Source organism: Neurospora crassa, linkage group III, assembly GCF_000182925.2.
Source record: "Neurospora crassa OR74A linkage group III, whole genome shotgun sequence".
NCBI lineage: Eukaryota > Fungi > Ascomycota > Sordariomycetes > Sordariales > Sordariaceae > Neurospora > Neurospora crassa.
The window spans coordinates 1,385,108-1,410,765 of record NC_026503.1 but is presented as its reverse complement, the minus strand read 5'-3'; the positions used below and the strand labels follow the sequence as shown (position 1 = coordinate 1,410,765).

The window sequence follows — 25,658 nt, the reverse complement described above, 5'->3', positions numbered from 1 at the left end:
CATGGCATCTCTCTTATGCATGTCGCAACTAACAGCACCCGACCCAGAACACGCCCCTCCCGCAACCAACAAATGGACGAATGACGGCTTCAATCACCAGCGTTCTCGCCCAGCAGGGAAATACACACGTGTGAGCAAGACATGTTACGACATGCAACCACACCGAAGCATAGTCTTCCTTGGCTTTCCATGGTTTCCCTCACGTGGCTGTGAACAGTACTTTAAGTCTGCGCAGCCCATCATTGTTACATTTGCCACGGCGTTTAACTACCCAAATGCTACTTGCATCCGATGACATCTTGATCACGTATCAGTTGTCTTAAAAAGAATGATAAGAAATCTGCTGCTGATGCAATGTGATAATAATACCTCCAAGACGCCCGTATTTCCTCTCTGTCACAGTGTGTGCTTGTGTGTGTGCTTCTCTAGCGTATGTATGTATCTGCCTGTTGTGCCAAACTACAGCCCTTCATCCTGAAATTCCCAACTCGCGCCCATGGTCATACCCAAAAACCTAAAATAATGTCACAAAAAAAGGAACGCCAATACCTTACCCATCACCATGATTATCGTTATAGATCGTTAACGGGCCCTTCACCGCCCTCATAGTCCTTGCACACCCCGTACCATGTCCTGCCACGGCAACGTTTACCGCTATCGTCAGGCTGTCCCTCTGGCGGAGTAGCCGTTGCTGACGGGGTAAGCACCGAGCTCGGCAGGGCTGGGGCTGAAGTAATCGTAAGCTCTGTCGAAGTGGATGGTGATCCGATATCCGTCGTTGCAGTCTTATCATAGCATCCCCAGAACTTTCCGGGAGTTAGGCATGTGGTACTGCTTGTTGTTGTTGTTGTTGCTGTTGTCGCGATAGGAGTTGTTGTTGTTGATGCGGTCGAGGTTGTAGTCTTGTCCTTGCAACCGAACCACCCACTGTTTGAAAGGTTAGCAACGTTGATGCCAAGGTTTATTCAGTAATCTACTTACGGAGTGTGGCACGTAGTGGTAGAGGTTGTGGGCATTTCGCTTGTCGTCGTGGTTGCCATCCCAGTTGTGGTAGTGGTTTCGTCCAAACATCCCCACCATCCCCTGCCACTTGTTAGCATACTTGCAAATACTAGGGAATATCATTAAACTTACGGAGTTTTGCAGGTTTCAGTCCGGGTCCGGGTCATGGAAGTTGAAGTAGGCGTGCTCGAGGTGGTTGTGGTTTCGGTTCCATTGCTTTCATACATCTTCCAATTTCCGCAATCTCTGCATTCCGGTGTAAACTTGCACTCGGGGACCTTCTCATACTTCCTGAGGACATCCGAAATAACCACACGAATCTTATGGGTGCCAATGCCAACACGCCAGCCCAAATCGCCAACTGTATCATAGACACACTCCCGGCCGGTGTGACAAGCTGACTCCATTGCATATCCGCCAATAGCGCACGTTGCGGTAGCTCCGTTACAGGTACCGACGTACACCGGATCGGCTGTGTGACCAATGTGGAAAGCTCCCGTGTACTCTCGGGTCTGAGGCGCATCTGGATCCGATCCAGGGGGGATAGGAAGTCCCAGACGCTTGGCAGGGAGAGCTTCGGGGACTGCCTCAAACGTCACAACCGGGTCACCATAAGTCAAGCCAAGCAAAGAGCTCATGGCTCCCCCAAGCGAATGCCCGACAATCCACACGTTGGCGTCGGGGTAAAGCTCAGTGACGTTCGCATAGAGCTCGCGGCCAGCTTGGTAATAGCGGTTCTCTTGGCGCAATGCCTGTACGACACAGGTGTTGTTGCAAGAGTAAGTGCCTGTCGCGCAATCACAAACTTGATGCCAGGTCCAGGGTCCTTGTTGAGCACAGCAACAACTGAAAAAGAGGTTGTCGTTGACCTTGTCGTTGGTGGTGGTGCCGTCACCGTCGAAGACAGCAACCGATGTTCCCTTTAGGCCGATAACGATGGTCGAATTCGTCTCATCGGCAAACACATGGCCCCGAAGTCCATCACCCTCCCATCCAAAATCGAGGCTCCTGTTGAACGGGGCCCCAACATCCTCCCAGTCTGCGCCATCCGGAGTCTGAACGTAGGCGTCAGCAGCCATGAGCGCCAACGATATGATGGTGTCTTTATCCGTGATATCAGGTCCGGCAACCTCGTCCATGGTCCATGCTTCGGGTGATAGGACGGAAGCGTAGCCTTGTTGCCGTGCATAAGCGACCATGGGATCTACGACACTAGGCCTCCGGTCGGCAAGTCGTTGTATCCGCACCGGGCTGCTGCGCGCCTTGAGGGTTCCGATGCGCTCCTGGCCATATTCATCGTCGGCCGCTAGCCATACGTCGGCGTTCTGTGCGGGTACATCCTTTTTGCGGTGCAGTGTCGGGTGTTCGTAGGTACCGTGGTGGTAGATGTGTCGGAGTGTCTATCGGTGGCGAATCTGTGTTAGTGGTCGCTTCTTGATAACGAAAACAAACGGGACGTACGAATTTGTGCTCAGCCGGTGCTGGAGGCTCGGGTAGAAGTGGCTTTATCGGTGATGCATCGATTGGTAAGACTATCTGCGCGTTGGGTTCTTCGTAGGAGAAAGCGTTGACGAGTGGTGTTGTCGAGAGAGCGAGAAAGGACAAGGCCAGTTTGGCGGTGACTCTAGCGGCGGATGTGCAACTGAATGCATCCGCTTTCCTCTTCCCAGAGGGTAACATGTTGAGAGGAGGTGGCGGTCGTGGCCAGTTGAAGATGGGGTTGGAGATGTACGAGATAACCTGGAAAAGTGAAGAAAACGAAGAGGATGATAAAAGAGAAGGTGTCGAACGTGCCCGTTTCGCCGCCGTCGAACAAGGGGATGTTGTCAGTTAAAGCGAGGTCAGTTGATGGATGTGGTAAGGCGGGAGTAATCGAGGTTGCCGTGTTGGGGGACGGGATGGCGGTCCGCGGCTTCTATGGGTGCAGTGGGTGGTTTGAGGTTGGTCACAGTTGTAGAGGGAGAATGACCTCCCGCGTGGCGTACGTCTCGCTGCGGTGCAGTGGTGCCTGCCTGTCACCTGCGACAGAGAGATAGCGTGTTGGCACCGGAATCGTTGATTGACGGACAGCCAGTGATGACGATCGCAGCCACTCAATGCCAACGGCCGATGGCGGAAAGGCGTATGGACCTACCATAGGTACCTCTCAAGGTTCCCCTCCTTATCAGCGATAACACGGGCACTCACTGCCTTCCTTCCCCACAACAAGTGGAAACTGGGGGCGCAAACGTGCAGATGGTGTGGCATGCACCATGCGTTGTCACTCACTGTCGGTCACTCTTTGATCAAGTCAGGGTTAGGGTCTGTCATGAGAGCCAGAGTTGGAGTCAAAGTGGTCGAGATCGACACATGGACGTTGGAAATCGTAACCTTGACATCCATGACATGCAGTCCAGAGCGGGACATTGCATTTCTTCAATGTACTTGGCCATGAGATACAACATCATCTGATTTTGTTGTTTTTGGATAAGTTTAGTTTGTTGATCACCTAGAGGTAGCAACTGAAGTGTCTTTTTTCCCTCTTCAGTTTCCTTGACACTGATATCTGCCAGGTGGAGTCGCTATCTGCCAGCATGAATGTCATTCCACCCGAGCTGCAGTGGCAGACCGAACACCACTGCACCTCCACTCTGCAAGAAGTCGCCTAGCTCGGACCCTAGAGACACACATCTCCCGTCGTCTCCATCCGTCAGGCATCTCCCAAACTCATGAACTTCCATGTTCAGGACTCGAACATTCGATGTCTGGACCGTTGAAAAATCATCAAACTATGGATAATGTTTTGATGACTCAAGCATCAAGCGCCCCCGGCCTTCATACTCTTTGATTCTACATCCAGCCTGCTTCAAGTTCTTTTTTTTTTTTTTTTTTTTTTTTTTTTGCTTAGGTTGTTGGTATTGCACGTTCTCACTACACTACTTATTTCAGCACGAATGGTAGAACAACAAGCCCAGGCCTCCATACCTCTAGCTAACATCACCACTTTGACCCCCCCGGTCCCCTCGTCTCAATATCAAACTACATACATGGATCTAGAATGACTTGATGATTTATTGCTCAATCTGGCACACCCGACTCTGATTACTTCTCCCCTTCAGCCGGATCCAACATTGTTGTTTCAAACTGTCTCGAAATCTCATGCACTGGTCTTTTGCTTTGGGTGTAAGTACTGCCCTATTCCACTATCCATGTCATGATGTGTCCCCCGGCGTCAATCATATCGTCTGCCAGCACCTCGTCTATCGTCAATTTCTCCACTGTGGAGTCATTCATCACAGCAATGTCTAGGAAGTCCCGGCTCCCAATACGTTGCGCGTCGCACTTCACCTTCGCTTCCTAGAGACCTACACTTCTAACTTCAAACCAATACAACAGTGAGACAAGCGGTATTATCATGTCCTTCAGTAGCAACAACCCGCCGCCGCGGCTGAGTCCTCTCCGGACATCTCGCTCCTTCACCCGCCTCGATCCTCCTTCCACGCCTCCAGACATCACGCGCCCCAAGAGAGCGAGCACGATACAGTCCCCCGTCAAAGACACTTCCGAGATGCCCGACACGTTCGAACGCAGAGTCAGCTTGGACTTGGAGCCCCCGAGGTCGTCCATCGATCTGGAAGGACTCCCCATCGAGTTGGTCGCCCTGACAGATAGCTTCATCGACGGCCTAGTCGCAAAGGTGCACCCAGCACCGCCCAACATCGATTCGCTCTCTCAGCGATTTCAAGACTTTTATGCTACTGCCGCCTCCCACATCCAGACCCATATCGACAGTCTAGCCACTCGACAAAAACGCGATGACTTTGCAGCATCTACCTCGGGCACGCGCCAGTCCGCGGCCAGTATACTACGCCAAAAGGCTGCCCAGCTGGGCAGCAGCAGCAAGGAAAAGCTCAAGGCGGGACTTTCAAGGCGGGACTCGGAAATGCTTACACCCGAAGAATACGCCGAACGTAGGAAGGCAAGGAAAGCGTTGGAGCAGCAGCGGATACTGTTGGAGGAAGCTGTAGAGAGGAGGCTTTGCGAAGGCATCTACGGAAGAATCTACCGCCATCACACCACACAGGACGAAGCGCAGGATGACAAGCTCCGATCAAAAACTGCCGCGTTGGCCGTGGTAGGCATCGGCCCCAGCGATCTGGGAGTGGACATTGGCGACATCGACAAAAGCGACCCCGAAGCCGTTGCCAAGAGAACAGAAGAGGTCAGGGACTGGCTGGAAGGGGCGAGGAAGGAGTTAATACTGATGAACCAGTCGCGGTATCCCCTGGGCAAGCTGAACCATCTCAAGGCAGCGCATAAAGCCATTATCGACACTCTCTCGCATTTCCACCCTTCCTCATCCGCCGACGAGCTCATGCCGATGCTCATCTTCACCCTCATCACCCTTCCGCCCGAGAACCTCAACGTCATAAGCGACGTCAACTTCATCCAGCGCTTCCGCTGGGAACCCAAACTAGTGGGCGAGTCATCCTACTGTCTCACCTGTCTCGAAGCCGCCATCAGCTTCCTGGAAACAGTCGACCTTTCCACTCTCCGCGCCGATGAAGCTCCCACCGGACCCGCCAAGACTCCCACCGGCTCCTCCCTACCCCGGGCAGAGACTTTCCCTCCCGCCTACTCTGCCGGAGTCTCCGCCACCCCCAGCCCATCATCCGAGTCCAACAATAGCCTTAAGCCACCACTCTCCCGCCACGCCGTGCGGCTGCGTGATCGCCGGCTTAGTGATCTGGTGACGCAGCCGGCACAGGCCTTCAACGCCGCCAGCGACGCCGTCTTCACCACGGCCGACCAGAGCCTCAAGACTATCGGCATCAGCTTAGGCGATAGCTACAAGTTCCTTGTTGGCAAGATGCGCGAGCACCAGGAGGCCATCGTGCCCAAAACACTTGAAGATGCGCGCAAGCTGATCGGCACGCCACCGCCTCCTCTTCTTGAAGATGACGGCAATTCCATGGCGGGGAGTGCAAGCGTGAGGAGCGCCGCTAGCTCGGTGCACACGCCTGACGAAGGTCTGCATCCACTAAAGCGGTCCAACACGCCCAGCAGGTCAGCGGATGATAGGGTGTTGAGCATCATCGGCGGGAGAAAAGCATCATCAGCAACAAGGGATACCAGCGCCGACAGCGCGGGCACCACGAGGAGTGTTTCGGGATCAGGGAAGCGGCCAACGGTAGAGGAGAGAGCGGCTGCGGCTGTGGCTGCTGGGATGGGCGGCGGCGGTGGTGGTAGTGGGTCATCATCAAAGGAATCAAAGGAAGGAGGAAGTTCGACTACGACGGGCACTGCGACGACCCCTATTCCGACTTCGGCATCGGCGCCTCCCGCTTCGTCGAATCCAGCACTCATTGATTCCGTCAGGAACCTGAGCAGCTCGTTTAATCCGATGGCGAGGTTTTCGCAGGGTATCAGCGGACTGAGGAGCTTTGGCAGGACCACACCGTCCACACCATCATCGGCAGCACCCCCTCCGCCTGTGGCTAAGGACAAGGAGATGCCGCCTGTGCCAGGGAAGGGGACGCCGGTGGCGGATGGCGGGGATTTAGCTACGGTTAGTGTTTTTTTTTTTTTTTTTTTTTTTTTTTTAAATTAATATATCTTCCTTCCCCCGCGATACAAACACCGATTAAGACTAACATATCCCAAAATCCACAGGCCTTCCCCGATCTAGCCCCCGCGCTCCCACCAAAGGAAATCCCCAAGATCGAACCGCCCATCAAGCGGTTCATGGAGGTGCAGAACCCGGCCGATTTGCGGATAGGCGAAGTGTTGGATTTGCTGAGAGATTATAGAAGGCTAGCGGGTGCGTTGAAAGATGTGGGTGCTTTCAAGGAATGAGTAGTAGATCATGGATAATTATATATACACACAGATGCGATGCATTGCGGAAGAGTACTATACTAGGTGGAGAAGGGGAGTTATATTTGGATTGGATTGGATTTAAACAGACGCGGTGCATTTGTTTGTCTCGGTTAGTTCTGTTCTAGTGGCTTGGAGGTAGAAAGGGGCAACAATAGTCATATTACATAATGGGAGGAGAGGGGAGGGAAAGGGGGCTTGTGTTTGGTGGTCGTCAAAGCATCATGCATTTTTGAAGATGGGACATGTCTGGTATAATACAAGCAAAAGACCCATTCATCAAACATCTGCTTGTATCCTCGGCTGTGGTAGGAATCTTACACTTTCATCTTCAGGGCACTTCCAAACCTCCAAAAAAAAAAAAAAAAAAAAAAAAAAAAAAAAAAAACCTATACTGCGCGTTTGGTTTCATTGCTGCTCACTACAAGTGATCGCATTTCTTCACTTGTCTCGTCCCCCACAACTCACAAACGAGATAAGGTAAAAGGAAGTTGGTTTAATCGGAAGACACGTTGAATCTCCCGGGGCAATCTTGTTACTTGGGAGATGGTTTCTATGATGCTGTGAAACTATTGACTAATCTCAATAATCGCTGTTTCGCTGGTTGTTGCTGTTTCTCATCCATACTCCTTAGATCATTGAATCACCGTTTGATTTTGGCGACGGGTATCTTCAAGTTGAATGTCAAATCCACCATCGTCGTTAATGCTCCCAATACCAGATGGCCTGTTTCAGAGATACTCTCGACCTCAACCACAAATTCGGCAAACCAGAAAGCCAGAAACAAAATCCTCTCCAAACCAAAAGCCCAACAACCTTCCTCGCAGTGAAATCAACAATGCCGTTCCAACCTGTCCCTGCATCACCACTCAGAAGCTGACGAAATGAAAACTCAAGCATGACGCCTGAGCTTCAATTACATTCCCGGAACGGAATACTCGTCCAAAGCAGTCAACAGTAAACTCGGATCCGGCCGCTCCGGGTCCAAGGGTTTCTCGCTCATGAGCGTCACCAACACATGTGGCGGCAGCTTGTCCAAGATTGCATTCCACGCCGCCAAAGCATGGGTGTGATTGGTAGGATCAAGGCCCGCCGCACAATCTTCATGATACGCCCCGTAGAGCCCCTGATACCACGGTTGCCACGCGTAGGATTCGCTGTCCAGTTTTGGGTATTGGTTCAGACAACGGAGGACTGGACTATTCGAAGCTTCCCCGACAACCTCGGAGTGGATATGGACATGGGGAGGCAGCGCGCTTCCTTCGGATCTGGACTGGAACCGCCGCTGCAGATGGTGGCTTTCGTTCTCCTCGGTAGTGGTGAATGTATTGACGTCTTCGAGTACAGCGGTGACGGCTCGAATGACACGTTGTAGTCTCCAGTCGGTCGTGGAAGAGTATGCACACATTTCGTCCCCGGCAGCATACAATATGTAGGCGAGAGCATTGTCTTTTTGCTCGCCCATCTTGCTGTTGTGGTACGTTTGCATGAGTTCGTCCACCTTGGATGTTGTTGTGTTTTCCGTCGTTGTTGTGCTTTCGTCATCTGCGGATGGATCTGGCGTTGGGATGGGAGGTTCTGATTCGCGCGCTGCGGCGCTAGCTTCTCTCTCTGCCAGCACCTTGGCCTCGCTCGTCTCGCGTTTCTTCGCCCATTGCTTGCGCCTGTCTGAGCCCATTGTGACGTGGAAGTTGGTGTCTGGGTAAAGGAGGTAGATGTGTGTAAGATTACTCAAGCAAGGGAGTACAAGACCGAGAGAAGTAACAATGAAGCAAAGTAAGTTGTGAGGTGAGAGTAGTTGTGAGGTGCACGGAGTGGATGAAGTAAGTATGGAAAGCTGTGAAAGACGAAGAAGAGAAACAAGAGAATGCGGAACATGGCGGCAGCGAAGAATAAATACTAGATGCGGGACGCTCGTTGGGTACTCCATTCCCGAACTCGAGAAGAGAAAGCACAACAGGTACGATGTTGCGTGTATCATTGAACTCCACGCTGCAAAGAAACGTGGAAGTCGCTTCACCGTCATGGCTTCATTCTGTCACTTCACATCTGGAAGGAGAAATACGCCCTTGGGTTTTCAGATCACCACTTCCTTTTTTCAAACAACATATGCTGCGTATATGGGCGGGAGCGGGATCTCAGCGACTACGCCTGCCGAGTAGTATTTTTCATGCCTTCCGGACGTCGCCTGTTAGTCCTCGATAAGCAAGCTCTACAATATGACTTCTGCAGTCAAATAAGAAAGTTCTTGCGTAAATATGGTTGCAGTAAGCTTGGGAAGAGCATAAAATCGCTGTCGACGTTCAGTTGCGACACATGATCACCTATCATTCGGGTCGCTGATGGCAACCAGGAGAACAGACGGGGGAGCTACGGCAGACTATTTTCCACATCTCTCTGGAATCGTGACTGTTGACAATCTATTTAAGATCTTTGACCTCCCGAGTGCGAACTTCGCGACTGTGACTCCTTCCAGTCTATTCCTTCCCCCTCCTCCCTCTCTGCCGAGGTTCCAGGTCCCAGGTTCCTGCCTCTTCTCTGGATCATTTCAGAAACAACAAGAGAACAAGTAAAAAGCACAAATAAGATTAACTCATGAAAGAAAATGCAGCCATGACCAAGCTGATCCTTCGTCTCGAATTCCGTAGTGTCCATCTTCGTGACAGCCGGAGTGACGTTGAAAAGGGGCAACCCCCTTCCAACCAGGGTTAGGGTTCTGTAGAGCCTTCCTCCTCTCCAATTCCTCCCACCACCCGACCCAAACACGGTCAGCTTGTCGCTTCAAGCTGCTACTTCCATCCTCACAACGCAACCCCACTTCCATTTTCATCATCTCACCACGGAAGCTGGAGTCTGCAAACTTATCATCACCACCTGAAACATCAAGCCGCCTATTCTCTCAACTCATCAGTCCCTCACCCGCTCTTTATTCTTCGCAGCTTCTCATCACCGACGCGATATCCAAAATTAAGAATGGGCAAGGACAAGAAAGCCTCCGGTTCCGGCTCCGGCAGCAAAGGCGGCAAGGACGCAGGCAACAAAGATGCGGGCAAGGACGCCGGCAAGGCCAGCAAGGGTGCTCAGTCGATTAACGTTCGGCATATTCTGGTAAGTGCTTTTCCCAGTATCTAGGTCGCCCTTCAGTTGGCTCCTGTCTACTTTCGCTTCTTGTCGAAGTGGTGTATCATGCGGGCGGTTACTGATGATGACTGTATACTGTAGTGTGAGAAACATGGCAAGAAGGAAGAAGCGCTGGCCAAGATCCGCGATGGAGCTGATTTTGGTGCGGTTGCTAGGGAATATAGTGAGGATAAGGCGAGGACTGGTGAGATACCTCTTTATTCCTTTGTCTGCTTCTTGTTGAGTGGCATTGTAGCGGGCTGTTTCACAGTTGTTCATCCCATTGTCCTTTTTTTTGGGCCGTTCTGGCGGATCGTTATGGGTTTTCATTTTTTTGCAGTCAATGTCACTCACTCACTTACACGGAACATTATAGGCGGAAGTTTGGGTTGGAAGCAAAAGGGCACCTTGGATCCCGAGTTTGAAAAGGTTGCGTTTGCTTTGGAGACCAGCAGCACCAGTAGCCCCAAGATTGGTGAGGTCAAGACACAATTTGGCTACCACATCATCATGGTAGAGGGTAAAAAATGATATAAGAATGCATACTACAACCTTTGGGTGTTAGTCCCCTTTTCCATTCCCCATTTGGAGAACAAGTCCTTGCTCTTCCCATGGGCTTGTGACGCCATTGACAATGGCATACAAATTGCAGGATTTCACGCATGACAACGCGATTCATACAGAGTCACTTCAAGAATTGGCCAGCAGTTTTTGGACCTTTTACGTTGTTTATTGCCCCTTGCAGGGAAGCCAGTTAAGGCCTGCTCTAAGCATTTGTGCCAGTCGGTAAGGTCTACCCAAGCGTACGTCCAACCAGACACAGGGCTTGTTAGAGCCAATGTCTGGGACGCGTCTACAGCCTGTCCATCCCTAGGTGTTCCGCCTCGCCAAGATGCGAATCGCCAATTTACTGCTCGGTCTGGAAGTAGTTGAGGAGGATCTGTAGTGTCGTTTGTCAGTACACTGTGGCTAAACAGCAGACTCGGGTATAATTCTTACCTCACGCTCGGAGGACATCTCACCCCAGTTCTTGACAACGACGCAAGAGCAGTTGACGACCTTGCGGGCGTTACCCTCACGGTCAAGGACGCCTAGTAGCACAGTCAGCGAGATCGCCCCAAGATATGTTGTTCGATTAACAGGTGTACTCACAGAGACCAGCCCACTCGCCGAGCTGCTTGCCATCGGGAACCTTGATGAGGGGGATCTTGTGCTCGGAGCAAAGAGCAATGACGAGCTTCTTGTAGGCCTCCTCCTCGCAGGACTCGTTGAGGACGCACATGTGAGCCTCACGGCGGTCGAGGGCCTTGGAGGCCTCACGGAGACCGCGGGCAAGACCGTCGTGCATGAGGGAGATCTTGAGAACACCCTTGAGGGCATCAAGGACGCTCATCTGGCCCTTGGGGGCAGCATCGGCGGAAACCTCAACCTCCTCGGAGGCGGGGACAGTGTTCTCTTCTACGTCCGACTACAATTCCACAAAAAGACCATGTTAGCGGGAGTGTTCTTTTGCTTCCTCATTGTAATCGGGTCGTGTCGCACTGAAGATGTCGGGGCGTTCGGCGCCGTCGATGTCGAGTATGCCTAGTTCGTCATGCTTCTTCTTTCGAGATGTAATCGGTTCTAGGATATCGAATCGACGGTCGCGACGGCGACACTTCAGCTCGCACGTAGGGGACGGGACGGGTGTCTCACCATCTTGGCGATTTGCTTGGGGTTGTTGTCGGATACGATCCTCGAAGAGTTAATGGAGAAAGTATTTCAATGGGTGGTGATCGGGGGAAGCGAGAGGGGCCTGCGAGTCTCGTCTTTCCGCGAAGAGCAAAAAGCTCTGGACAGAAATTATGTGCGCGCACCGACCACCTCCCCACACCACGCCGACCGCCAGCGCGAAACCGTCGCTCCAAAATTCCGAAATTTTGTGTGATGCGCCTGAAGGGCACCTCTGCCGGGCCGACGAGCGCCAAGAGTAGCCCAGCTACTCGGCGTTAGGGCATTCGCACGGGGCACTTTTTGCATGACAAAGCACAGACCACCACCACAGAATCCACCCGCCCGCTCGAAATTTTCCAACAAAAGACCATCGCGACCTTGACGGCTTCTTCCCCTCTCACCTGCTAGCTTGTCCGTCCTCTCAGCATCAAGCCCATCACCGAGGTATGTGAAACTACTACGACGCCGGAGAATGTCCTCGACAACAGGATAATGCCCTTCGCAAAGGCCCAGGAAAGCAATCAGCTCGCGATGGTGAAAGTCGACGACCACTGATACGCTTCTCCTCGTCGGCAACTGAGCGGGCAGAACCCTTGGGACACCTTTACTGCGTTGTTCCAGAGGGCACTCTCCATGCTCACGGGGCCTCGAAGGCTAACATGCATGGATCTGGCAGATACCTCTGATCCCATTCCCGATTTGAGAATCTCCTCAAACAAACCGTCAAGATGGTCCGCACTTCCGTTCTCCACGATGCCCTCAACAGCATCAACAACGCCGAGAAGGCCGGCAAGCGCCAGGTCTTGATCCGCCCTTCTTCCAAGGTCATCATCAAGTTCCTCCAGGTCATGCAGAAGCACGGTATGTTCGAATCGCAAACCCGACTGTCAGATATCATTGGCAAACGACGAAGGGAACCGTGGACAGACTCGCAATCGAACATCCCCCCCGTCACTTCCATATTCACCACACCATTCGGCGTATAACTAGGCCGAGGTCTCACTACGCTCCACGATCTTAGTCTTTTAAGTCGCCGATATATCAAATGCGAGAGTCTTACACGTTACTGGAGTCACCAATGATATCTAATGTTTAAACTGTCGCGACATTTCACTGACATTTTTGTCCTTCAGGCTACATCGGCGAGTTCGAGGAGGTCGATGACCACCGCTCCGGCAAGATCGTTGTCCAGCTCAACGGCCGCATGAACAAGTGCGGTGTCATCTCTCCCCGCTACAACGTCCGCCTCGCTGAGCTCGAGAAGTGGGTTGTCAAGCTCCTTCCCGCCCGTCAGTTCGGCTACGTCATCCTCACCACCTCTGCTGGTATCATGGACCACGAGGAGGCCCGTCGCAAGCACGTCTCCGGCAAGATCATCGGCTTCTTCTACTAAGCGGATGTTTCTCGCTTAAAGTCGGGAATGAGGAGGATCTCTAGCAAGCCACGCTTTGGGTGTTGGGGAAGTCGATGGGAGGATGATACCTCTGTCTGGTCTCTGCAAGTAATGTTGCAGCATATAACCCACCTCAAAAATTGAAGAGCTGGTTCCTCCACCAATCTCCGTTCAACCTGATGTCAAAATCGAGTGATGTGATGAAATGAACCTGACGTGTAGATGAAAGCGACGTGGTAAAACTGAGTGTATGTTAAGCAGCTGGATGAAGTTTCGGACAGGAGAAACCACGAAGCTGAGAAGAGTGGATTGCCGTCAGTGTGTTTGGCAGCCGCACCACGTTGACATGGGAATTGCTTCATGTTCAACCAGCACCGGGCATCAAGGCGACGCGTAACACTGCCCCTGAAGCCGTGGAGCTTGCGCTGGCCTGGAGATGCAGATCCCTGCTGATTCTAGACACCGCCCGAGTCTGGTCAGGTACCCGTAGTTAAGGCTAACCCACCGCCCGCCCCTCCTTGGCCCCTGACGCCCGCATCAAGTACGCCACTTCGTTTAGATGTCCATCTTGGGGTACCTGGGTCACCTCGGTTATGTACTCCAAAATTAGGAAACGGACAGGAAACAGGCACACAGGCACTTCGGGGATCTTCATTCTTCAGGTGCAGTTTAATCCGTGTGGAAGAGGACACTTTCCAGATGCTGTGACAGGCCACTCTTCCGCTTCTCGTGGTTTTTTCTTTTCTTGTTTTCTTCTTTTTCTTTTTTTTTTCCGAACCAACCAATTTCTTGAGCTTTGGGTTTACCCTACAGAGCCAAGCCATATCACTGTTCGTCCGCGGCAATGCCAACCGCGGGCAATTGGGCAGCTCAACACCACTGTCACAGACAACGATAAACACTTTAGTTCCAATTTTTTTGTGACCGACTTGTCGCTTGTTGAAAGAGGGCGCTACGAAGCTTCAGAAGTCTCCCCCTCGGTATTCTAATTTGGAGTTCGAACCTCCATCTCTACACCAGCAACATCGGCAGTAAAGAATTTGGACGAGCATAGCCGATGGGAAGAGCAAGCTACGCCACGTAACGACCGACCGACCGACCGACCGACCGACCTACCCTACTTAATACTGACACGATGCGGTCCCGCCAGCTCTTGATCCTGGTGGGAACCGTCTTTATCTTCTTCTGCATCTACTCGCTCTTCACCTCCTCCTCGACCCTCAGCCAAGGGCAACAGAGGTTGAAAGACTCTTACCAGAATGGCGCCCACCATCTCCCGCACCACAACATTGACTTCAAGTCCAAACCGGCCGCGATCCGACCTCCCAAACCAGCCCCGAAAGGTTCCCACCCAATATGGCATTTGACCATCGACGCCGAGCGCGATCTCGAAGCTACCAAGACCCGTCAGTCTCGTACCCTCAAGGAAGCCGTTAAGGAGTACCGCAGGCGGTACGGACTGCCCCCACCCCCCAACTTTGACAAGTGGTGGGCTTTCGCCAAGGAACATGATGTCCAGCTCGTCGACGAATTCGACATGATCCACGAACTCATCACCCCCTTTTGGGGACTCTCGCCAAGAACCATCCGCATGCGCGCTAAGGAAGCCCTGGGATTCGACGGAAACGCCCTTATTGGCCTCCAGATCCGTGACGGCGAGATCGTCTACGTCCGTGGCGGACAGGAGTGGCAGGTCGAGGCGACCAAGGGCATGATGAAGAAGTTTAAGCAGTGGCTACCGGATATGGACCTGGCTTTCAACATCCACGACGAGCCGCGCGTCGTCGTTCCCGCTGAGGACATGGCGCGGCTGGTTGGGCGGGCGAAGAACGTCAACATGCCCGCGGCGAACAAGGGGTCTGCCTACCGAAACGACTTCACCCGCGATCCCGACGGCGGACTCAGTCCTACCGGCAGCTTCTCCGAGGAAAAGTTCACCCGGTTCAACGTATTCGCCCACCAGCCCACATGGACGCACTCGCGCATGAGCTGCCCGGCCGACAGTCCTGCTCGCCTCATCGACGAAGAAGGCGCCGACAAGCCCCAGCGGCTCGACGACGTCGGCCAGTTCGGCCTGGGCGAGCTCGGCTTCGTATACAACTGGACTGCCATGTCGGACGTCTGTCTCTCGCCCTCGCTCTCCACCACCTTCGGCTTCTTCGACCGCCCCAACGCTTACAACGTCGTGCACGATCTCTTCCCCATCTTCTCGCAGAGCAAGATTTCCTCGTACGCCGACATTTTGTACCCTTCCCCCTGGTACTGGTACGAAAAGGTCCCCTACGAAGAAGGCAAGGACCCGCTCTGGGACGACAAGGCCAACCAGCTGTACTGGCGCGGTTCCACCACCGGCGGCTTCTCGCGCAACGGGGGGTGGCGGCGCCAGCATCGTCAGCGCTTCGTGCAGAAGATCAACGAGCGCGACACCGCGAAAGTGCTGGTGAACAAGGGCAAGAACGAGCAGAACCCGGATTGGGTGGTCAACGAGGTATCGCGGTCCGACTACCGCGATATTATCAACGTGTTCTTCTCGCACATCGGCCAGTGCGACCCGGGCGACTGCGACGCGCAGCGTGAATTCTTCGAGGTCAAGTCGTACGCCGAGCAGGTGGATGCGTTCAAGTACAAGCATGTGCTGGACATTGACGGAAATGCGTTTTCCGGTCGGTTTTATGCGTTCCTCAAGAGCAGGAGTCTGGTGTACAAGTGGGCCATTTTCAGGGAGTGGCATTATGAGTGGCTGAAGCCGTGGGCGCACTTCATCCCGCTGAGCACGCAGGGAGAGGACTGGTTGGAGACGGTCCGGTTCTTCAGCGAGGAGAGCGCGACAGTTAGTCAGGGGACGAAGGAGGCCGAGCGCGTGGCGATTCAGGGGAGGGAGTGGGCGAATAAGGTGTTGAGACATGAGGATATGGAGGCGTGGTTCTTTAGGTTACTTCTGGAGTAAGTGCTTTCTGTCCCCCCTTTTATCTGTGAGGTTGGTTGGATGGCATGCTAACGTTTGGATAACAGATACGGCCGTGTTATTGACGATAACAGAGAGAACATCGGCTTCCTTCCATGAAGAAACTTTCCATCAGAGGGGAGTCCGCAAACGCAAACTGTAAGAAGCTAAAAAAAGAGAAGAGGAGGAGGAAGACTAAAACACCACAAGGCATAATGGAGACCACCCTCAGCGTTGACCATCGCAGCATCTCGCCTTCTTATCTCTAACACGTGAATATCACGCCCCGACATGAATTCGTGGATATGGCGATGGGCCAAAACCTCCAAGCTAAACAAAAAATCGCGCGGCCACATATATGAACCTGTGAACGCCGGGCAACCTAGCACACTTAACCTTTTTAAACTGCGTGTACCTACTTCCATACTTTACAACTGGTGTAACTTTTTTTTCTGGGGACCTTGAATTAATGTAATTACTAGACATGAGATATATGTACATGTGTACATGGGCACATATGATGGACACCAGTAAGAGGAGCCGTGGCTATGGGCTAATATGGCTGGCTTGGTATGTTCTCTAAAGTTTAAACACTGTCCCTCACTGTTCATGCATGTATGTAAGCCGGTGAAGAAGATGACAAACAGAGAGTGTTATTAGAGCATTTTAAGCCATATGTCATACCTGTTAGTTATGTTATTTCCTTTAAAAGAAATAAAAAATAAAAAAATTTGAGCAGACCTCAACTTCACCAAAAATGCGAGCACATCAGAAAGAACCCGGATAACCCACTACCTAATCGTATGGAGACGGACTTTCCCTGCTATGCTCATACTTGCATAAGCTTGCTTTGGGTTTTTAAAACTATCACTAAGTGTAATGTAATCCTATCTAACACAGTCCCCAAAAAAAAAAAGATGAAGTAAAAATATAAAAGTCCACCCGACCGACAATAGAAAAAGTCCGCCCTTATTCCTCCCATCCCACCAAAGTATCCTATCCTATCCCGTCTCCTTGTTCATCCATCCATCCATTATCCATCGCACATCCATCCATCCATAACACATCATCCATCATCCATCGCTCATCCATCCCATTCGATCCAAACCTATATAGTACCACCAAGAAAAGTGAATTACGTAAACAAGAAAGGAAGAAGAAGGAGAAAAAGAAGAAGAAGAAGAAGGGGAAAAAGTAGATGAGCACAGGGGAATTCAATCACTTCATTACTAATGATACCCATTCGGCTTGTTCGTCCCAGGAGTCCCAGGGCTCTTGGGCGACATCATCAGCCCATTACTCCTACTATCTCCCCCGCCGAGCACCGACTTGCCCCCGATACTAGCATGGCTATTATGCCTACTATGACTGATACTACCTCCCACCGAAGCGCTATGGCTGTGGTTTGGCATCTGCCCGGGCGCCGCCGCACCACCACCACCGGCTACACCACTAGCCCTACTGCTCCTTCTGCTACTTGCGCTGGCCGCCCTACCCTCCTGTTCCGATATCAACTTTTCCATAAAAGCAATGTAATCGTACTGCTCCATGCCGCGGTCGCTCTGCATGTCCGGGCCGGTGTGCTTCGGGATGATCTCGATGAGTTTCTCGATCACCTCGTCGGGGACCAAGGAGTGGCGGAGGTCCATTTCGGTCACGTAGGGTTTCCCGTCGGCGACTTCCCGGAAGGACTGGAACACCTGCTCGGCCGTGTTCTGGTCCTCGGTCACGTCCACCATGAAGCGGATGAACTGCTCGAACGTGACGCGGTCGCGGCCATTCGAGGTAGACAGGAAGTACTCGTGCATTTCGTCTTCGGAGAAGACAAGGCCAAGAGAGGCCAGGGCGGCGCTGAATTCGAGCTCGGACAGCGAGTTGGTGTCGTCCCGGTCAAAGTGTCGGAACACGGACTCGAACTCCTCGAGCTGGATGGGCGTCAGGTTGGTCATGTTGCGGGCCACCATCTGGTTCTCGAGGAAGGCAAGCTTCTTGGAGACGGAGGACTTGACGAGGGAGAGCTCGTAGCAGAGCTCGTCGTAACTGTAGGTTGTGAAGTCGTTTTCTTCAATGTTGGCTTCCTGGCACTTGAGGTCGACGGCCTCGATGGTCTTGAGGTAAGCGTCTAGTGGAGGCAGGTTCTCGGAGAGCTTGCGGACGTGGTGCAGCTGGTCTTCTACGTCGCCTTCAAGCCCGGAGATGGCGAGTTGCATGGTGTTGAGGGCAAGAGCGAAATCGTTGGCTTTGTCGGCAAAGGATTTTCGGAGGGCGTCTTTGATGCTGTAGGGGTGTTAGCGGCAGTTCCAACAAACTTTCAGCGCGAAAACACAATGAAACAAAAGATACATACTCTCTGATGGTTTCGTTGATCAACTGTCCCCGGCTCATCTCCGCCTTGGACAAGTTGCCCCATTCATCATCCAACACCTCCATCCTCAAATGTGCTGGTGGGTCATACGGCCGTAGTCGGTATGTAGCCAACTTTGTCTTGATATTACCGAGTAATGTTGCGAGATCGCTCTTCTCCGCTACCCACTCTCTCTTCTTACCCTTCTTGTATGATGCAAACTGGAACGCCTGCGCCTTAGCATCGGCATAGGTGCCATCGAAGGTTGACCCCTTCCAAGAAACGACCTGCTCGCGGATAGCCTTGAGAAGAGCGGCCATTCTACGCTCGTAAGCGCTTTGCATCTCCCAGGCACCTTGCATGTTGTTGAAGAACTTCTCCACACGACGGCCGGCATTCTCGACCTTCTCCATCTGTGAGAAGGCGTGGAACCAGTAGGCGATATAGGTCATCAACGAACGCTCATCGGGCTTGGCAACGTCGCACACATCCTCAACATCGAGCAGCTTGGGGATACCGATCTCAGCATGAGCGATATCAAAAGCCAGCTGCATGTTTCCCCGATGGTCCGACTTGTCGAGAGCGTCGTAGTCGATCAGATCGGGGCGGTGGATATCGAGAAGGGCGCAGAAGGCCAGACCATCATTCCAGCTGCCGCTGAAATCACGGACGTCCACTTCGTCATAGCACGCTGTCTTGCGCTGACACCATAATAGCAGACCCTCCTTGGCTGTCATACCTTCTTCGTTGATGTCGTTGATGGTGAAGCGCAGAATGAGTGTCCAGATGAGACCTAGAATGATCTTTCGATTTCCATCCACGATATCCTCGGCACCTATGTTTGTCATCTGAATACCTCGTGATTTGATAAAGTTTAGCGCAAGGTTGGCGTTCTCGAAACGCTGGACCCTGAGCTTCGGTTTGGCGGCATAGCGTCCAAGTGAGTCGCCAGAAAGACATTCTAGTAGATGGATAAGCATGACCTGTTGACGTGGGAAAGGGGTTAGCTGCCAGATTTGAAACAGAAAGAAACATTGGATTAGTGAGTGGGGCAAAGGAGAACCATAACGTACAGCATCGCTGAGGTCTTTTACCAGGTCCTTGACCTCGAGGCCGCGAACCTCAATCTTGGTGTTTAGCCATTTGGTAAAGGTCTTTTGCTGGACCGTGATCCATTGTTGTTGCTCTGCGAAAGCCATCTTTGTGAAGCCGGCTGGCTGCTCCGTAACTAGCTTTGGAGCGCGGGTGGGTTCGGAGGAAGCCCTCTGGAATCTGGTCGGGTTCCGGAGTGCTGGGCTTGGTGCTTCCCTCTTTGTGCTGGCTAGAGCTAGGCTGATCGAGCCTGAGCGCTCTAAACGGGCGGCATGCAATTGTTTGGCGTCCCGCCGAGTGCGCGTGAGCGGGTGCTCCGGGGAGGAGTCGGGCTGGTGGCAGGAAGGAGATAGGGGGTAGTTGTATGCGGATGCGGTCGAGGCGCTGGTGACAACGGATGATCGACGCGAATCAAAGACCAAGTCTCCGTCTGATAGGGAACTCGAGTGATCGGACGACGAGGCAGTCGAATGGATCGAAAGCGATGGAGGACGGCCGATGGCAGGACAAGACGCGGCGGGCGGCGGTCCGGGACTTGCAAGTTCGGTGTGGTCGGTATTGAGCCTGGGGACGGGGGTTGGTGTTGCTGGTGCTGCTGGTGCTGCTGGGGGGGTTGGGGTTCCTTCCGCAGTGTGGGCGCAGGTGCCGTCTCGTCTCACAGCCTCGGACGCAGGCTGGTGGTGATGGTGATGGCGATGATGAGGATGAGGATGATGATGGAGAGGCTGCTGTTGATGTTCGGGACTAGTGGTGTGGGTGGGCAAGTCGGGGAACTTTTCGACTTGGGCTGGGCCTCCCGAGTGCGTCTCCCCCCAACTCCGGCTGCTGCAGGTGGTGCTGGCGCCGGCCGTGCTGGACCTGGACCTCGCCAAGCTGGCTGGGCCGCTCCTGGTGGAGGTCGTGCTGTTAGTGGATTGGGTGGGTGACTGGGCGGCTGCTCTAGCAGGGGCAGTTGCTGGGTCTGGCAGAGCCGCTGCCGGCTGTCCACTTTGCACTGACGGCCCTGGCTCGCCGATCTCCACCCCCAGCATCTCCATTCTTTGCTATGACTGGCCGACTGCCGACCGGTTGGGGAACCTCTCCGGTCTCTGAGAGATTGCAGTTGTCGATAACGTTTATTCGATGGTAGCGTTGCTTGCAGTGGACCGTCAGGGGTGACAGTGCCCGTTCGATTGGATGTAGCGGGCCGGATAAATCGACTGTGTGCCCAGATATTTCGGCGGTGTGGAACCGGGCTGGCCAATGATACACCCATGTTCCCGCCCGCCAAATTCCTACTAAAACGATATGTGTGCAATATCTACACCAAAATTGCACAACGATTTATATAGACGAGGCTTTCTAATATACTGATTTACGTAAATATAGTAGAAATCGTTGAATTTATATTTATACTAGTATAATTACGGATCTCGTCTACTGGTATTAATACTACTAGCTTAACTAAAAGAACCAATACAACTATTGAAACTATTATTAGCTAAATGGCGGCGGCTAATAAGGATTTAAATATAGCGGTTGTAAGGGAGGGGGGGGTATTATTAATTAGCGGGCGGGCTAGTAATATTACTATTATTAATACCTATAGTATACTAGTAATAGCGGCGGTTATTATTAATTCGTAAGCTCCCGTAGCTATACCTCTAATTGTACCTCTCTTTGCTATAACTCTTTTAATTCCTAGAGTTGTACTTTCAATTTCTCTATTTCTAGCCTCGCGTTTTCGGCTACCGCCTTAGCCTCTTGCTCTCTTTAATTTGCTAGTACCGTTTTAATTAACCTCTTCTTCTTAGGAGGAAGCTATATTAAAGCCTTAGGAGGGGTATTATAAAATAGATTATATTTAATACTACCCAAGGAAGGGAGGGGAGGGAGAGCGGGCATAGTAGGTATAGGCTAAGTACTATTGTAAGCCTTCTAGCGGTTAGTAACTACGGGGAGGGGGTCTTTCTCCCTACGTAGTACTAGCTATTTAATAGATAAAAGCGTATTTAATTTGAGTAACTAATATTTATTAACTATATTTTAAGGTATAGTACCATTCAACTGTATAATATTAAATATCCCGTATTAATAAGGTAAACTGTACTACCTTATAAAGTAGGTAGAATATTTTGCTTTTAATCCCTCTAAATTAGATTGTAGCCGTTTAAGGTTATTACTAGCTAATTAAATTTACTATTAGAATAATTTAAAGTAAGCGAAGTTAGTAATAAACTTTAAGTCCGTTAGAGTAATATACCTGAACTTCGCTACGTTTTTTGAAATTTAATATGTATATTTAATTATAAAGTTCTCTTTCAACTGCTTAAGGGTTTTAGTAATAGTATTTAGTAATTAGTTGAAATTAATACGACGATTCTTAAGTAGTACTTTCAAAACGCCGTAGGTACCTTCAATGCGGGAGGTTACTTATATATTAAAATTATAGTATAATTTAATAACGAAATAAATAAATTCGTACTTTAACGGGAGGTAAACGTATAGAAGGTAGTTAGTTATAGTTATAAAAAAAGGGATTAGTAATTATATAAATAATAATAAATAGGTGTAATAATCGTACTTTTTTATTTAGGGAACTCCCTTAATAATACCCGCTAGTACTAGTAGAACCCCTCTTTTATATTAAAATATACTACTACCCTCTATATAATTAAGATCCTATCCGTATTATCGATTTATTTACAGTTTGAACTATAGGGGGCACGACTATTAATAGGTTGAATAAAAGGATTCTTAGTCCCTAATTCGAAGTAGTAATTCCGGTTATTTCTATTTAATAATTAGGCGGCAATTTGGCGAGTAGTAGAATTTTTGTTAGCGGGGTTAATATTTATATAATAGTAATCTTTATAGAGATAATTCCCGTTACTACTACAATTACCCAATACTATACTTTTAAAACTACCCTCCTACTTCTTTTTAATATTAAAAGTAATATTCTTTATTATATACTAGAGATAAATTTAGTATTAGGTTATAAGGAAGATTATTTAGTAAATTCTTTTATACGCTTTATTATAATTAATAATAATAATTAAAGGCTAGGGGATACTATACTTTAAGAATATAGTATCGATTTACTAAAATACCTATATAAAGCATACTTCCTTCTTACTATTCAATAAGCAATAACCGATATTAAAAATTATATATATAACCGTTATTCTATATATTTAAAGGAGAGGTATATTGAATTTATTAACTTTATATATACAATCCAAATTTATAACCTCGGGATTCTTCCTCAATTAGTCAATACACTATAAATAAATCTAAAAAATTCTCTCAATTAAACCAAATTCCTCGCTATTGTAATAATAAACCTTATAATAAATCCCCTTTATTAATTATAACTAGTCGAAAAATTATTAAGTTAGTATAAGGGTACCGGCTTATTTTATTCTATTGGCCGCTAATATATTAAATATATCGTATTACGTAATAGTAATACTAGGGAATTTATTATAGATAGTAAATACAATATTTAACGAGGAAGTCTTTAGTTACTTAATTAACCGAAGGATATTAATAGTTACCTCCTCTATACGGTATTAGTAACAATTAATAGCAAAATAATTAGCGCTATTAGGGTCGAAAAGATAGTTATAATCTCCCTTTATAAGGGTAAACTACTATACCCTAATTTTAGTACTAAATATTAATTTTCCCTACTACTCGCAATTTCTTTTTATACTCGCCACTAATAGTCTTTAAAGTAGAATATCTTCTTTATACTTCTTACTACGCTTCTTCGCTATAATACATTCAATATCGTACCAACCAGCGAAGCGAATAGTCCCCTCTCGTCGGTAATTACTAATACAACATTTAGAAATACTAAACCCGAACTCTCTAATAATATTACTAATATCTTTAATAGTAGCATTAACGTCGGTCTACTAACGAAAAGAAAGCGTAATAAGGACGGGCTCCCCCTTACTAATCTAATCCTTCTTAATCGCTTTATCTTAATCTTCTTCCAAAGAAGAATTCGACGACGATAAACTTAAGGAGCTTAAGGGGGAACGACGGCGGCGGAATACAGAAATCGTTAGAATTAGTACTAAAATTAGAAATAGCTTTTCGTTTTTAATAAGGTCGTTAATATTAAGAAACTCGTAGTTATCGTTGCATAGCTTAGTCTTAATCTATTCAATTAAGGGGGTCGGACTAGGTGCGTGCACTAGTATAGGGGAGCCCGCTAGGGAGGAGGTAGTCAGATCGATAACTTTAGGCATTTCTATAGCGTACGGTTAGTAATCTCGATAAGTAAGACCCCCTCAATACTATACTTACTGACTACGATAGTAAATAATAACGGCGATGGCGATGTGTTCAATTGCTTTAATTGTTACTATTAAGGTACAGAGATGTCATACGATGTTGTTCGCTAGTAAATTTGGCGGGCGCTGACATGGTTTGCTATTGGCCAGGCGGCCCCCACACCGCCGAAATATCTGGGCACACAGTCGATTTATCCGGCCCGGGATGTAGTTGCTCTTCTCAGGGAGTTAGTTTGTCTTGTTTGGCGCCTCAAACCGCCCGAGGTTAAGTTGTTCTTGTGACTTTGACCGATATTCCCAGGTCCAGCCGGAGTTCTCTACCTTGTCCAATTCAACGACTCGAGGGAAGAATGTGGGCATATCTGACCGCTTTTATAGATTCTGATTCTCTCTTACTCCCTCACTTCAACATCTCGATGTTCCCCTAGGGATCCTGTATCTTGGCGTAGATGCTCACAGTGAAACACATCGCCGTTAATGCACGTCTAACCAGATCCATGACAGCCCAGGGTTCTCCATAGTCCATACAGGCCAAGACTGGTTTGTTTGTTAGCTTGGTACACTATCACAGGTACTGTGCTATACTCTGTGCACTAGACGAGATCTATCCCGAACAGTCCCAAACCTCTCAAGGACAAGGCGAAATGGCTAGCATGAATGACAAAAGGTATTGGTAGGATTGGATACAACATTTCGAATACCAGGAATAGCGTATCCAAGGTGAAATCATGCATTAGGTAGCCATGAAAACGCATAGGAAAGTTGATACGAGGTCTCGAACTAACAAACAAACCAGTACTAAACGGGACTGTATGGCTTTTGACTGGACGATCGTGGGGTTATGGATCCTCCAGGAGGGTTACATCTTTGGGCAACACACCTCAATTCGTTCAACGACACCCCATTGTTGACTGTAAAATAACGAGTGGAGAGAAGTTGCGTCGACTTTAACATGGACACCAAACTGAAGTCAGTCACTTGTTGCTCAAATCTTGACCCGGCTATTCGGTTCTGTGCTGGATCTTCGCAGCTCCCGTCGCCCTGTGTCTGGGAGAGGATCACATCTCCATGACAACCATGGTACTCTGCTCAACTGGATGGGCTCAGTTGCCTCTGATATGAGTGAGCACCATGCTACACGTCGATACTACAAATAGCGAAAATACAAGCGCAGCCGGAGGTGGAAGCCATGCGCAATGGCTGCTCTGCATGAACAACAACCAAGGTGTCTCACTTGCAGTCGGCTTGCATGTCGACGTCTCGAACGTGCGGGTACCTGAGCCCGCCTTCAGCATCGTTCCTTGTCCAAAGGTTTGGGACTCGAGCCCGGGCCGTTCATCCAATCCAGCCATGTTTCGGGCCGGATCTGGCCTCCCCAGGACTCGCAATTTGACCTCAGCTGCTTTGCTGATGTGATTAGGCATCTAGTCTTACCCCTCCACACTCCCCATCCTTCGAGTCCGCTCCAGATCCTTCACTCGAAACCCGCTGTCTTCTTTCGGGTCACACTATCTCTACCACCTACGCACATTCTGCAAACGCAGAGAGACCGTAGAGTGGCTTGGCTTTTGCTGATGACGTGATTTGGCGCCTTGGTAAAGTTCTGGACTGCAGCATACGTCTTCTTCAAACCATCCAATTCGGATGAGAAGGAGAGATGACTTGGGGGCTCGCCTTCGTTCAGGCTTTACCATTGGTACGTACTTGTAGTGGTTCGGTGAACTGTGCAATCTCGTGTCCGAGTTCTTGGGTGGTCAACGGGCAGTTGTTTGTTCGTCCCCTATTCTTGGGTGATTTGGGCAGAAGTGAAGGGGAGTTTCCGTGGGAGATTCATTTCAGAGTCGCAAAAACCTTCAAGCAAACGAAGGAACGGGACGTCAGAGGTACCAAGGTACTTCTCAGTGCTGC

The 25,658-nt window shown here is 50.1% G+C and overlaps 8 protein-coding genes across 11 annotated transcripts; 4 read left to right on the top strand and 4 right to left on the bottom strand.

Moving 5' to 3' along the window:
- Positions 1-230: 230 nt before the first annotated feature.
- Positions 231-3,060, bottom strand: NCU06436 (hypothetical protein). Its single transcript, XM_952234.3, has 4 exons — positions 2,464-3,060; positions 1,135-2,402; positions 982-1,083; positions 231-927 (listed from the first exon to the last, which is right to left on the bottom strand). The coding sequence occupies exons 1-4, from the start codon at positions 2,680-2,682 to the stop codon at positions 573-575; spliced, it is 1,944 nt and encodes a 647-aa protein (XP_957327.3). The 5' UTR covers positions 2,683-3,060; the 3' UTR covers positions 231-572.
- A 672-nt stretch (positions 3,061-3,732) lies between these two features.
- NCU06435 lies at positions 3,733-7,205 on the top strand. 2 transcript variants are annotated; one of them, XM_011395612.1, is made up of 3 exons: positions 3,733-4,164; positions 4,378-6,550; positions 6,655-7,205. In XM_011395612.1, the coding sequence occupies exons 2-3, from the start codon at positions 4,397-4,399 to the stop codon at positions 6,835-6,837; spliced, it is 2,337 nt and encodes a 778-aa protein (XP_011393914.1). In that variant the 5' UTR covers positions 3,733-4,164; positions 4,378-4,396; the 3' UTR covers positions 6,838-7,205. The 2 variants fall into 2 exon arrangements, with proteins under 2 accessions (XP_011393914.1, XP_011393915.1); XM_011395613.1 differs by lacking the exon at positions 3,733-4,164 and having other exon boundaries at positions 4,278-6,550.
- A 147-nt stretch (positions 7,206-7,352) lies between these two features.
- NCU06434 (hypothetical protein) lies at positions 7,353-8,678 on the bottom strand. The gene has a single exon (XM_952232.2). It carries the CDS (start codon positions 8,534-8,536, stop codon positions 7,775-7,777), a length of 762 nt encoding a protein of 253 aa, XP_957325.1. The 5' UTR covers positions 8,537-8,678; the 3' UTR covers positions 7,353-7,774.
- Positions 8,679-9,629: 951 nt separating this feature from the next.
- On the top strand, positions 9,630-10,710 carry NCU06433. Of its 2 annotated transcripts, XM_011395611.1 has the most exons (4): positions 9,630-9,966; positions 10,081-10,183; positions 10,355-10,538; positions 10,631-10,710. In XM_011395611.1, exons 1-3 carry the CDS (start codon positions 9,832-9,834, stop codon positions 10,507-10,509), a joined length of 393 nt encoding a protein of 130 aa, XP_011393913.1. In that variant the 5' UTR covers positions 9,630-9,831; the 3' UTR covers positions 10,510-10,538; positions 10,631-10,710. The 2 variants fall into 2 exon arrangements, with proteins under 2 accessions (XP_011393913.1, XP_011393912.1); XM_011395610.1 differs by having other exon boundaries at positions 10,355-10,683.
- On the bottom strand, positions 10,474-11,899 carry NCU06432 (40S ribosomal protein S12). Its single transcript, XM_952230.3, has 4 exons — positions 11,674-11,899; positions 11,131-11,446; positions 10,978-11,069; positions 10,474-10,918 (listed from the first exon to the last, which is right to left on the bottom strand). The coding sequence occupies exons 1-4, from the start codon at positions 11,674-11,676 to the stop codon at positions 10,886-10,888; spliced, it is 444 nt and encodes a 147-aa protein (XP_957323.2). The 5' UTR covers positions 11,677-11,899; the 3' UTR covers positions 10,474-10,885.
- Positions 11,900-12,003: 104 nt separating this feature from the next.
- On the top strand, positions 12,004-13,501 carry NCU06431. Of its 2 annotated transcripts, XM_011395609.1 has the most exons (3): positions 12,004-12,135; positions 12,368-12,552; positions 12,825-13,501. In XM_011395609.1, exons 2-3 carry the CDS (start codon positions 12,420-12,422, stop codon positions 13,082-13,084), a joined length of 393 nt encoding a protein of 130 aa, XP_011393911.1. In that variant the 5' UTR covers positions 12,004-12,135; positions 12,368-12,419; the 3' UTR covers positions 13,085-13,501. The 2 variants fall into 2 exon arrangements, with proteins under 2 accessions (XP_011393911.1, XP_011393910.1); XM_011395608.1 differs by having other exon boundaries at positions 12,004-12,552.
- A 204-nt stretch (positions 13,502-13,705) lies between these two features.
- On the top strand, positions 13,706-16,768 carry NCU06430 (capsule-associated protein CAP1). The gene is made up of 2 exons (XM_952228.2): positions 13,706-16,027; positions 16,097-16,768. Exons 1-2 carry the CDS (start codon positions 14,220-14,222, stop codon positions 16,146-16,148), a joined length of 1,860 nt encoding a protein of 619 aa, XP_957321.1. The 5' UTR covers positions 13,706-14,219; the 3' UTR covers positions 16,149-16,768.
- A 39-nt stretch (positions 16,769-16,807) lies between these two features.
- Positions 16,808-20,501, bottom strand: NCU06429 (alpha-actinin; the record flags this gene model as incomplete). Its single annotated transcript, XM_952227.2, has 3 exons — positions 16,808-18,305; positions 18,376-19,355; positions 19,446-20,501. The coding sequence occupies 3 exons, from the start codon at positions 20,499-20,501 to the stop codon at positions 17,258-17,260; spliced, it is 3,084 nt and encodes a 1,027-aa protein (XP_957320.1). The 3' UTR covers positions 16,808-17,257.
- Positions 20,502-25,658: the final 5,157 nt, after the last annotated feature.